Here is a 13,263-nt window from a genome sequence, read left to right as displayed (position 1 = left end):
CCATCTCAGCAGAGTTGATCTCGAGTACTGAATGAAACTTAGAATCAGCAGTGATCCTACTATTTTGAAGAAGAAAAAAAGGGAAAACTTTTTTTTCTGCTATGTCCACTTTTATCACTTTCTTTTTTATGGCTGAGTAATATTCTATTATATGCATGTGTATACATATGTGTGTGTGTATATATACACACACACACACACACACACACACACACACACACACACACACACACCCCACAATGTCCCCAATCCTATCTAAGGGAAACTCCTCTACTTATGCTCTGGAGTTTCCCATCTCACCCACTTCAGGACTCCATTCCTACAATTATCCCCTCTCTCTGAATCATGAATTTCTTGTTTTCCATTGGACCATTCCATCAATACCCTAGGCTGCTTTAATGTACCCATCCAAAATAAATAAATCAATAAATCCTTCCTTGACCATGAGTCCTCCATCCAGATACAGCCCTATCTCTCTGCTCCTTTTCATAGCAACCTTCAAGAACCCTGCCTCTACTGCTTCCTCCACTCTCTCACCCCCTAGTCTCTGACCAGTCCACCCTAGATAGACTTTTGTCCCCTCCCACCACCCTAGTCTTCCTTTTCTCTCACTCATACTTCTTTTCAGTCACCTTTGCCAGTTCTTCCTCCTCTGCCAGACCTCTGAAAGTTAGGAGTACCCCCAGAACTCAGTCTTAGGGCCTCCTCCTCTATCTGTGGCATCTCCTGAAATTAACCCACCACCATATGCTAATGACTCCTAAATGGACATTTCCCTCCCTAACCTACCCTGAGGCTCTAAACTTCTCTACCAACCACTGCCTTTCTCAGCAAGTCCACATATACATCTAAGTAATAACTTAAACATAACATGCCGAAAGAGAACTCTCCACTTCCCCAAACCCAGCTCTCCTATTATCTTTCCCATCTCAAGAAACGGCACTACAATTCACCAAGTTGCTTCAGGCAGAAATCCAGGAATCGTCCTGGGTCACTGTTTGTTTTATCCCCTCACATCCCATCAGCAAGCATCCCATCAGCATCTCCAACAGGCATCAAGAATCCAACCACTTCTCATCACCCTCGCTGCTCTTTCACTGCTCTCCCTGGGACAACCCTGACTGGTCTTCTTGCTCCCACCTTCCTTTCCACAGGTCACTCTCCACAGCAGAGAGATGGTTGTCAAGCCCACATCATATGATATCGCACCTTTGCTTAAAGCTCTCCAATGGATTCCCGTGGCAAGTAGGATAAAGTCCCAGCTGCCTCCTGTAGTTCTGCCTATCTCTCTGAGATCATCACAGTTTCTCTCTTTCTCATTCGCTAGGCACACTGGTCTCCCTTCCCCTTCCAATAAGGTCATTCCTCCTCAGCTTTGCATGTTCTACACCCTCTGCCTGGGATGCTCTTCCTCAGGGCCTCAACCGGCTGGCTTCTTTGCATCATTTAGTGCTCAGCTCACACGTAACCTCCTCAGCAAGGACTTACCAGACCACCATGGCAGAACAGCACCTCCTGCCCCCCTATTCCTACCGACCATGCCCTACCTCATTACCTGTATTTTCTTCATAGAATCTTTCTTGACCTGAAAACTCTTCTGTGGTATGGATTGCCTATGACCCACCGGTACAATGTAATGGCCATGAAGCCAGGGACCTGTCTGTTTCTCTCCCTCCAACATTTAGATCAGTGACTAGCAGAGGAGCTATGTTTTTTGGGGGTTTTTTTCAAATGCTGAAAGAGAGGAGGCAGAGAAAAGGAGGAATCCAAGAAAAACCAAAAGGAAGAGATGAGAATAAGTTTGGTTCAGTTGTAGTGAATGAATGAAGACTAGATTGACTAAAGAAGAAGAAAAAAAAAAAGGAATAGTGGGAAATAAATGAAATGATGCTGGGAAAGATGGAATCGAACAGAGAAAGGTCTCAAATGCCAAGCCAGATTGCCTGGAATTTATGCAGTAGGAACTAGGGAGCCACTGACGCCACTGAACTTCTGAATGCCCAGTGCCTGGAATGCAATGGACAGCTGAAAACTATTTGTTGACCAAATCACCAGTGCAAAGGTGACAGCTAAAACTGAGAGAATGGGATCAGTTCTCAAGGGAAGGAAGTCCTGAGCCTGGGGGAGATGTCTCCAGTCAGAGAAAGGGAAGAAAAGGAGGGAAGACAAGAAGGGGAGACGAGCCAGAGATGGAGGGGAAGTGTCAGAGGGAAAGGGAACACTGAAACCAAGGGAAGGAAACGTGGCAACAGCAACTGCAGTTAAAAACGTTAACTGGGGCTTCCCTGGTGGTGCAGTGGTTGAGAGTCCGCCCGCCGATGCAGGGGACACGGGTTCGTGCCCCAGTCCGGGAAGATCCCTCATGCTGTGGAGCGGCTGGGCCTGTGAGCCATGGCCACTGAGCCTGCGCGTCCAGAGCCTGCGCTCTGCAACGGGAGAGGCCACAACAGTGAGAAGTCTGCGTACCGCAAAAAAAAAAAAAAAAAAAAAAAAAAAGTTAACTGTCAGGGGGGAAAAGTCCAGAATGAGACCTAAGAAAAGGCCTCTGAAGTTGATAAGAAGATGACTGGCACCAACCACTTCAATGGAGCTGTGGGGATAAAAATGGGACCATGGCCTGCGAAAGGAAGGGGAAGGTGATGAGGAAGACGAGGAAAGAAGATGCAGAAAGACTAGGAAGTTTCTGCTGGCATGCCGCCTCCACCCCTCCACCGACGCTGTCCAGAGTGCTAGCCTCAAGCAGAGGGAGAAACATCCAACCAAGATCAAGCTAAGATCCACCAGGATATATAGAAATAGAGAGGAAATGGGACAGAGGTGACGGGAACACTTGTTTTTTAAGTCCTGCAGCACTATGTGGCATTAACAAAAATACACAGTCATTTATAAGCACACTGAGGCCAGCAATATTTAAATAAAACCTGAACATCAGTCCTACCATAAGAATTTTGTTTGGACTTGCAGTGGCATTCATGCAACATGTTCTTTTGGACCCTCTTGACTGTGATGGATCCTCAATTGTATGCACTTCATCAGATGAAGATAATTTCCATCCTTCAGCAAAGGCAAACAGCGTGTCATCAGCCACAGAGGCCCTCCTTCTGGGGACGTAATCTGTCACCCTGTCATCTGTGGCTGTAGGGAGTGGGGATGCTGATGGACGTGTGCTGGGTCTCCTGCTGTCTTCAGAGCTCTTTGATGGGGATGCAGACTCTGCTGGAGATGCACAGCTCTCGGAGAGCTTGTTTTGCAAAAAATGTTTTAAACGAGTTTTTCTGGGAACACTGTTTTTCATAATTGCGCTCCGAAGCTGAGACTCTTCTGCAATGACGTACACTCTGCAGCGGCCCCGGGTCACCGCTGTGTACACGTGCTGCCAGTGCTGGCGGCCCGCCTTCCCAACCACATACACGACTGTCTTCTCCTCCGACCCCTGAGGGGAAATAATGCACGAAGGAGATTTAATACTGCATAATGGGTTCATGTCTCTGGCGAGTCTACAAAGGCAGAAAGGAGACAAGTCCTCAAAGTGCTCTCAAGAGTATTCTACCTGGCCAGAGTATTCAAATGAATGCATCTGATGGGTTCCATTTTATTCATTATCCTGGAATTCCCATTTTCTAATTACGCTGCTAAGTTTGGGTGTCATAGATCCAAAACTGGCATGTAGAAACCCAGCAATAAATTTTAAACTGCACGCAGTGCTAAATCTCCCTTAATAAAAGAATTTGAAACGGCTGTATGGGCTTTATGTATAGACGTCTTACTCCACTGTTACTTACATAACAAAAAACAGACACCTGAAATATCTAATAATAGGAAATAGATAAATATATATATGTATATATTTATTTTTCTATATCATGTATCTATATATGTTACAAACATCAGATATGCTTTAAAATATAACAAAATTTTAAAAACTTGATACATATATATAAAAAAAAGATCACAACCATGTAACACAAAATAAAATTACTCTGATCAAAAATACAAAGTGCACATAAAGATGTAACAAAAACAAAGTAAATCACAAAGCAAGAAGGGAATCCTACCAAAAATTTAACCAGTCTGTTTCCAGACAGAGGGCCTATGGATGATTTTTTTTTTTCCTACTTTCCGTATTTTTCCAATGTTGAACCATTTATTACTCTTATCAAGATAAGACAAAAGAGAATGACGAACCTTTGTTTCTTGGGTGTAACAAACCAAGAACTATACTACAGGCAAGAAAAATGCCCAGTGTCACAGTGTAACTGTGAGAAAACAATTTCAAGGAAACAATAACAAATTGTGGTTATTCTTAGTCCCTGTATTTTCAGTGCCAATATAAACTAAGAAGGGGTTGGAGCCATTCTCTCTCCCAACGCTCCCACATTCCTCTGCCTGAAAGAGGAATTGTGGGGAGACAAACAACAAGATGAGGCACGTAGAAAATACACATCTGCACTAAAAACAAAACCCTGTACCTACCAAGCACTTTTACCTTGCTGGACACAGAGAGTTTAAACCAACTCTTCAGATTATAAAAGTTTGATAAATACTTCCTTCCAATGCTGCTGAATCTCAGAAATGAATGTAAATGATACTTAATTCTACAAATGTTAAACACATTAGCTAGACATACAGCACCATCCCCCATGCCCCCATGGACTTTATACTTTACACTGTATTTCTGTAAACAGGTAAACGTCTACCTAAACTTAACTGAGTTCTTAATCATCAATTAAATATCACTGAGAAAAATCTAATAGCCTCATAATCAGTCTCCCTGTACCCACATTTACTGCAATACACTGTCCTCACAGATAGCAGCCACGGTGCTATTTGTCAAATGCAAATCTAGTCACATCAGATTCCGCTTAAAACCCATTAATGGCTCCCAGGCTCTCAAAAAAAAAAGTCCTAACTCCTTAATATGGCTCCTACAGCCCTTCAAGAGCCAGCCTTGGTCTTTCCCCTCCTTCCTTTCCCCCTTCCTTCCCATGAGCCAGGCTCCCTCAAGCACAAAGAACTTGCTTGTGATCCTGCCTGTGCTCCCCAGTCCCTGGCCTCCATCTGGCCTGCTTCCGGATTAGCTGCCTGATCCATGTGCTTTCCAGCGCCCTGTACTTCCTCTATCACAGTATTTTTACCTGACTGGACTGTCACCAACTGCCTTCTGAACTGTACTCCTCACTGGACTGTAAGCTCTGTGAAGGCAGGACCACATCTGTCTTGCTCACTGTTCTTTATCAGGTGTCTCATTGAGTGAATGAGGATAAAAATTAGACTGTCAGCCAAAGCTGTCCTCCGAAAGTGGGACATGGGCACCTACCTTCACCTCACAACCTGCTATTAATCATTTGCCCATGTCCTTAAATCTTCCTCAAATCATTAAGAACTGTCCAACTTCTTAAAGGAGGCAAGTTTTATTTATTTACTTCTGTAAATTTGTTCTAAAACTCAACAACTGGTACGAATAGACACAAACCATTAATGCCCTTCGTGAGTTTGTGGACCTAGAATCTGAAAGTCTATATGGACCTTAGAGTGGGGGTCAAAAAACTTTTTCTGTGAAGGGTCAAAGCATCAGTATTTTAAGCTTTGTAGGCCGGATGGTCTCTATGGCAACCACTCTGTTCTTCCTTTGTAGTGCAAGGGAAGCCATAACCAGTATGTAAATGAATGTGGGACTGGGTTCCAATAAAAATTTATCTACCAAAACAGGTGGTGGACCAGATTTGCCTACCATATTGGATAACACAGTCCTAGAAGGCCCCAGGAGGTGACCTGGCCCACATCACTCCTCTAACCTCATCTCCTGTCACTCTCCCACACTGGCCTCCTTGCTGTTCCTGTTTCTCAAACCTGCTGGACAGCCTCTCCCACCTTAGAACTTTGGCCTTGGCTATTCTCTCTACCTAGAATGCTCTTGTCCCAGATATTCACATGGTTTAACTTCATGACCTCCTTCAAATCTTTGCTCAGATGCCACCTTGTCAGTGAGGCCTACCCTGACCACCTATTTAAAATTACAACTGCACCTCACCCCCACCCCTTTTCCATAGCATTTACCACCTTCTCACATAATACATAGTTTATTTTTTTCAATTACATCTGTCTCTATCCTCTTCCTTACCAAATATAATCCTCATAATGTCAAGTATCATTGACTATCTCATGGACTGACCTATTACCAAGCACAGAGAGTCTGACTCAATACATTTTTGTTGAGCTCAACCGAACTTGAAGAACAAACTATACTGATAGAAGACAACAATCACAAATGTTCTCAGAGGTAAGAGACATTATTTCAACCATGAAATAAATAAGAGCCAGATTCAATGAAAAGAACATTCCAAGATATCTACTCCAATCTCCACCCAGTAGTCATAAAAACCCTTCACTACTTATTTGTCTAGAAATGCAACAGAAAAACTGGATTATAAATCTGAAGAAATCAATAGAGCAAAACATTAATGAGTTGGAAAATAGGAGAGCTGATAAGAAATTCAGGTAACCAGTTCTGGAGGTCCAATATCCATACAGTAGAAGTTCTAGAAAGAAAAAACAGAGAAATCTGAGGATGAGATAATGAAATTATTTAAGAAAATTTCCCAAAATTGAAGAATATGAGTTTCCAGAATTCCAGAGCCCCCATCATAAAAATCCATGGGAGAAATTTCTCCCAGATCTCACAGCTAGGAATATTTGCCCTTCTCGACAACTGTTTGTTTGTTCATTTACTTTAACCTAGTAGACAGAGTCAACTGACTGCTTCTCTCTTCGCTTTGGGAACTTTGGCCTTAAGGGAACTTAAAAGCTGAATCTGCAGTCTACGTTAACACGCAAATAGGACAGTATGCACATCAGCATTCAATCCACTCTTGGCAGTAATCCTTTTATCATGTTTAACTTTATTTTCCACTTGACATGCATTTTTCTTTTTAAATAAATTTATTTATTTTTGGCTGCGTTGGGTCTTCATTGCTGCACAAGGGCTTTCCCTAGTTGCAGTGAGTGGGGGCTACTTTTCATTGTGGTGCGCGGGCTTCTCATTGTGGTGGCTTCTCTTGTTACGGGGCATGGGCTCTAGGCGTGCAGTCTTCAGTAGTTGTGCCACGTGGGCTCAGTAGTTGTGGCTCGCGGCCCCTAGAGCACAGGCTCAGTAGCTGTGGAGCACGGTCTTAGTTGCTCTGCGACATGTGGGATCCTCCCGGACCAGGGCTCAAACCAGTGTCCCCTGCATTGGCAGGCGGATCCTTAACCACTGCACCACCAGGGAAGTCCCTGACATGCATTTCTTTATATTTTAAAAAATCATGCTCAACTGTGGGCACTTTTTGTAAGCCATTTCAAATTCTTTCTGGAACTGAGGTGGGGTAAGTTAATAAATAAAACACCATCCACTTTGGGAAAAAAACCCTATGCTAATTAATGTTTGCCTACTATTAGAGGATATAGTCTAATCTATAAAATTTTCTACATAAAAATGAAAGTGGGGGCTTCCCTGGTGGTGCAGTGGTTAAGAATCCACCTGCCAATGCAGGGGACACAGGTTCAAGCCCTGGTCTGGGAGGTTCCCACATGCCGCGGAGCAACTAAGCCCGTGCGCCACAACTAGTGAGCCTGTGAGCCACAACTACTGAAGCCTGCACTCCTAGAGCCTGTGCTCCGCAACAGGAGCCTGTGCCACCACAATGAGAAGCCCACGCACTGCAATGAAGAGTAGCCCCCGCTCATCGCAACTAGAGAAAGCCCACACACAGCAACAAAGACCCAACACAGCCAAAAATAAATAAATAAAATAAATTTATATTAAAAAAGAAAGAAAGTGGATGCAGCCTTGTCACCAAAACAACACAATGGCAGAGAGAGGAGTTCAAAACAATGAGATAAATAACAGAGCCACAAATAACTTGTGAGAATTAAAAAATATTAAAATAAAGTTGAAAAGCAAGTTGCAGCAAATGCAATGTGGTGTCCAGAATAAGATTCTGGAACAGAAAAAGGACATTAATGGACAAACTGGTGAAATCAAAATAAAGTGTATTTTTTAGTTAATAGTACTGTACCAATAGTAGTTTCTTAGTTTTGACAAATATACCATAGTTATATAAGATGCTAATATTAGGGAAAGCTCGGTGAAGGGTACATGGGAACTCTCTGTACTAACTTCCCAACTCTTCCATAAATCTAAAATTATTCCCAAATCAAAAGTAATTACCTCACAAGGGTAGAGGAAGGGGATACATTTATCAAAACCCATCCCACTTTGTAATTAAAATGTGTTTGTAAATTATACCCCAATAAAGTTGGTTAAATAAATAAAAAAGAAGTTGTAAAAATATATATAATCAATACAATACCATTTATGTAAAACTTGGTTACCTTGTTTCTATATGAACAGACAAATTCAGGTCAGAAATCACCTCTGAGGGTGGTGGGAAGGCCTGGGATGAGGGGAGGGCAAATGAGCCAGTTGCTTTGGGTACAAAACTTAAGAGGATACCAAGAAACTTAGCAATCAAGATAAATAAATTTAAAAAAATAAAAAACTCTCCAGAAAGTGGGCACAAAGAGAACATAACTCAACATAATAAAGGCCATATATGACAAACCCAAAGCTAACATCATACGCAACGGTGAAAAGCTGAAAGCATTCCCTCTAAGATCAGGAACAAGACAAGGATACCCACCCTCGCCACTTTTATTAAACATAGTTTTGGAAGTCCTAGCCACAGCATCAGAGAAGAAAAACAAATAAAAGCAATCCAAATTGAAAAGGAAAAAGTAAGACTGTTATTATTTGCAAATGACATGATAGTATACATAGAAAATCCTAAAGATGCCACCAGAAAGCTACTAGAACTCATCAATGAATTCAGTAAAGCTGCAGGACACAAAATTAATATATGGAAATCTGTTACATTTCTAAACACTAACAGTAAACTATCAGAAAGAGAAATTAGGAAACAATTCCATTTATAACCACTTCAGAAAGAATAAAATACCTAGGACCAAAAAGGAGGCAGAACACCTGTACTCCAAAAACTGTAAGACACTGATGAGAGAAATTGAAGACGACACAAACAGATGGAAAAATATACCATGTTCTTGTATTGAATCAATATTGTTAAAATGACCATATTACCCAAGGCAATCTACAGAGTCAATGTAATCCCTATCAAATTACCAGCATTTGGTAATTTGACATTTGTGACATTTTTCACAGAACTGGAACAAAAAATTTTTAAATTCGTATAGAAACACAAAAACCCAAAATAGCCAAAACAAGTTTGAGAAAGAAGAATGGAGCTGAAGGAATCATGCTCCCTGACTTCAGACTATACTACAAAGCTACAGTCATCAAAAGAGTATGGTACTGGCACAAAAAAAGACACAGATCAATCCAATAGGATAGAAAGCCCAGAAATAAACCCATGCACTTATGGTCAATTAATCTATGACAACAGAGGCAAGAATATACAATGGAGAAAAGACAGTCTCTTCAATAAGTGGTGCTGGGAAAACGGGACAGCTACATGTAAAAAAACGAAATTAGAACATTCTCTAACACCATATACAAAAATAAACTCAAAACAGATTAAAGAGCTAAATGTAAGACCAGATATTTTAAAACTCCTGGAGGAAAACATAGGCAGAACACTCTTTGACATAAATCACAGCAATATTTTGGGGGATCCATCTCCTAGAGCAATGGAAAAAAAAAGCAAAAATAAGCAAATGGGACCTCATTAAACTTAAAAGCTTTTGCACAGCAAAGGAAAGCATAAACAAAATGAAAAGACAACCTATGGACTGGGAAAAAATATTTGCAAACAATGCAACCGACAAGGGATTAATTTCCAAAATATACAAACAGCTCATACAGCTCAATATCAAAAAAACAAACAACCCAATCAAAAAGTGAGCAGAAAACCTAAACAGACATTTCTCCAAAGACATACAGATGCCAACAGGTGCATGAAAAGATGCTCAACATTACTAATTATTAGAGAAATGCAAATCAGAACTACAATGAGGTATCACCTCACACCAGTCAAAATGGCCATCATCAAAAAGTCTACAAACAATAAATGCTGGAGAGGGTGTGGAGAAAAGGGAACCCTCCTACACTGTTGGTGGGAATGTAAATTGGTGCAGCCACTATAGAGAACAGTATGGAAGTTCCTCAAAAAACTAAAAATAGGGAATTCCCTGGTGGTTCAGTGGTTAGGACTTGCACGTTCACTGCTGAGGGTGTGGGTTCAATCCCTGGTCAGGGAACTGAGATCCCGTAAGCCACACAGCATGGACAAAAAATAAAGTTACTTGCATTTTTTAAAAATTAAAAAAAAAAAACTAAAACTAAAATTAGAATTACCATATGATCCAGCAATCCCACTCCTGGGCATCTATCCAGAGAAAACTCTAATTTGAAAAGATACATGCACCCCAATGTTCACAGCAGCACTACTTACAATAGCCAAGACATGGAAGCAACCTAAATGTGAATCGACACATGAATGGATAAAGCAGACGTGGTATGTATGTGTGTATGTGTGTGTGTGTGTGTGTATGTGTGTGTGTGTGTGTGTGTATTATATATACACACACACACACACACACACACACACACACACACACACACACACAAACGGAATACTACTCAGCCATAAAAAAGAATGAAATAGGGAATTCCCTGGCGGTCCAGTGGTTAGGACTCGGTGCTTTCACTGTCAGGCCTGGGTTCAATCCTTAGTCAGGTAACTAAGATCCCACAAGCTGCACGATGCGGCAAAAAAAAAAAAAGAAAAAGAAATGAAATAATGCCATTTGCAGCAACATGGATGGACCTAGAAATTACCATACTAAGTGAAGTGAGTCAGAGAAAGACAAGTATATGATATCACTTACATGTGGAATCTAAAAAAAATGATACAAATGAACTTATTTACAAAACAGAAACAGTCTCACAGACATAGAAAACAAACTTATGGTTACCAAAGGGGGAAAGGAAGGGGTAGGGAGGGATAAATTAGGGATTTTGAATTAACAGATACACTCTACTATATATAAAATAAACAACAAGGACCTTCTATATCGCACAGGGCACTACTGATATATTCAATATCTTGTAATAACCAATAATGGAAAAGAATCTGAAAATATATATACATATATATTTACACGTATAACTGAATCACTTTTGTGTACACCTGAAACATTGTAAGTCAACTATATTTCAGTTTAAGAAAATAATTTAAAAGTTAAAATTTAGAGCAAAAAAGATCCACAATGAACAAAATATCAAAATTTTAAATAAAGGCAAGATCAGTAAGAGTGCCATGCCAAGTGACACTGGAGACGGAAGCAAGAGGGAAATTCAGTTATTCTGGTCCTGACTGCTCTTTTCCTGGGAGACACGGGAAGGCCTGCAGGATGAGGCTTTAACTATGTCTTAGATCCAGAAAATAAAGACAGCTCTGAAGCAGAGTGCAAAACATTAGTGTCTGTACAGTAGTTTCTGTACTTTTGTGTATTTTGTTTCCTAATTAAAAAAATAATAAAAGCAACAAAACTTAGGAAGAAAATAATGCAAGATACTCTATCTTGGCAAGCTATTTAAATTGCTTTATAAAAGTCCATTCTTACCTGAAAAGTGTGAATAGTTCTTGCCCATGCATGTTTTATGTTACAATATCGCATTAGTTTCCCAAAATCCACAGTTACTTCGAAGCCAGCCATATTATTAATGGTCAAAAATCTTTTCTTTCCAAAAGTTATATCAGTTTTATCCTGTCATCAAAACAAATAACGGTTTTGTATGTTTTCAAATATGTACACTGTAAAGGTCTGTTTTGGGGTTGAACATAAAATGCAAGCACCTTATAAATAAAATAGCATGTATAATTGTTAAGAATTTCAAAAAGCTTAAAATCTATGCTTGAGCATCAACTGAATACAGACACACCCAAATATTTTAATAACCACAAATGGAAGTTTTTGGTGCTTGAAATTTAACCTTAATTTGACTCTTTGGAGAACAGTCTGTGTTGTCTTTCTTATTTTGAAGACTATACATTTCACTTCTTGCACTGACTATGTAAGTCTGCATGTATTTTTTGCAAAGAGTTTACTTTTCCTCACAGATTTTAAAGAATAAACTTGTAAGTTTAAAAGTGTATTTATACAATGAGGACAAATTCAAGGTGACCACTTCTATAGTTCCTACATTTACACAGCAACCAAGCAAGTGATGCTTTGTAAAATATAATAAGTGTGTCACTTGTCCCTTGTTTTTGTTACTCAAGCACTTCAAACTTATTAAAAATGTTTCTTCACAAGGTCTTCCAGAACATGTAAGAGAAAGGAACACTTCCCAACTCACTTTATGAGGCCAGCATTAGTCAGACACCAAAACCAGACAAGATTATCACTAGAAAACTACAAACCAAGATCCCTCATGGACACAGATGCAAAAATCCTTAACAAAAAATTATAGAAGAAGAATGCCAGCTCTGATATGATTAAATTCTGAATCAATCCTCGGGCAATAAAAGAAAACTAAATCTATCCCTCATAGGTAAAAAGGTACTATTTTTCTGTTATCATTTACCTCTGTTATGAAAAATACTTCTCCATTGCAGAGTCGAATACCACTTTCAAAGTCATGCTTATTTTTAGCAAAACCATGAGGAGTACCATTAAAGTCTTCGCCACCGGCCTTTAGTTCATTATTTTGTTGGCTGTTGAAGGTATTTTCAGGGAGTAAGTCTGAGAGATACGCGTTCCTGGTACAACAAATTTTATCACCAACTCCAAATTCAAGTCTATTCTGATGGTTTCTAGGTTAGAAAATAATAATACAGCATCAGAGTTGGGAAAACCTCAATTTCATTTTCTTTAAGCATTGACTCTTACTCAGATCTGATCCAGTTCTCAAAATTATTTCCACAGTCTCTTTACGTCACTTTTGTTCTCCAAAGGTCAACAAGAAATCAGGCTCCCTCAGTTGTGATCTATCTACACTTTCTGCAGCACCTCAAACTCAGTGACATTTCCCAGTCGAATTTTTTCAAAGTTAGAAATCTTGGCATGAAGGCTGATGTCTCTCTTTGCCTTTATATTATAAAAGTTACCAAAAACCTTATTGACTCTACCTTTTAAATTCATCCTCTCCTCTCCAATCTCTCTAATCACTACCCCAATTCAAATCTTACAGCACTTACACATATTGCTATTGTAATAATTATATTATCAGAATAATAGCAGCAA

At 40.0% G+C, this 13,263-nt stretch overlaps 1 protein-coding gene across 1 annotated transcript in view; it reads right to left on the bottom strand.

Annotated features, from left to right (window-relative positions):
- HELB (DNA helicase B) overlaps window positions 1–13,263 on the bottom strand; it is a 42,885-nt gene that overhangs the window by 3,250 nt on the left and 26,372 nt on the right. Inside the window, exons 10-12 of the mRNA XM_027106942.1 lie at window positions 12,605–12,833; window positions 11,641–11,784; window positions 2,939–3,433 (exon numbers count right to left, since the gene is read on the bottom strand). Of these exons, the coding sequence (XP_026962743.1) occupies window positions 2,939–3,433; window positions 11,641–11,784; window positions 12,605–12,833 (868 nt within the window). The remainder of the gene's footprint in view (window positions 1–2,938; window positions 3,434–11,640; window positions 11,785–12,604; window positions 12,834–13,263) is intronic.

Source organism: Aethalodelphis obliquidens, unplaced genomic scaffold, assembly GCF_003676395.1.
Source record: "Aethalodelphis obliquidens isolate GAN/ISIS:26980383/991018 unplaced genomic scaffold, ASM367639v1 scaffold8, whole genome shotgun sequence".
NCBI classification, from domain to species: Eukaryota; Metazoa; Chordata; class Mammalia; order Artiodactyla; family Delphinidae; genus Aethalodelphis; species Aethalodelphis obliquidens.
This window is presented reverse-complemented; position numbering and strand designations above follow the sequence as displayed.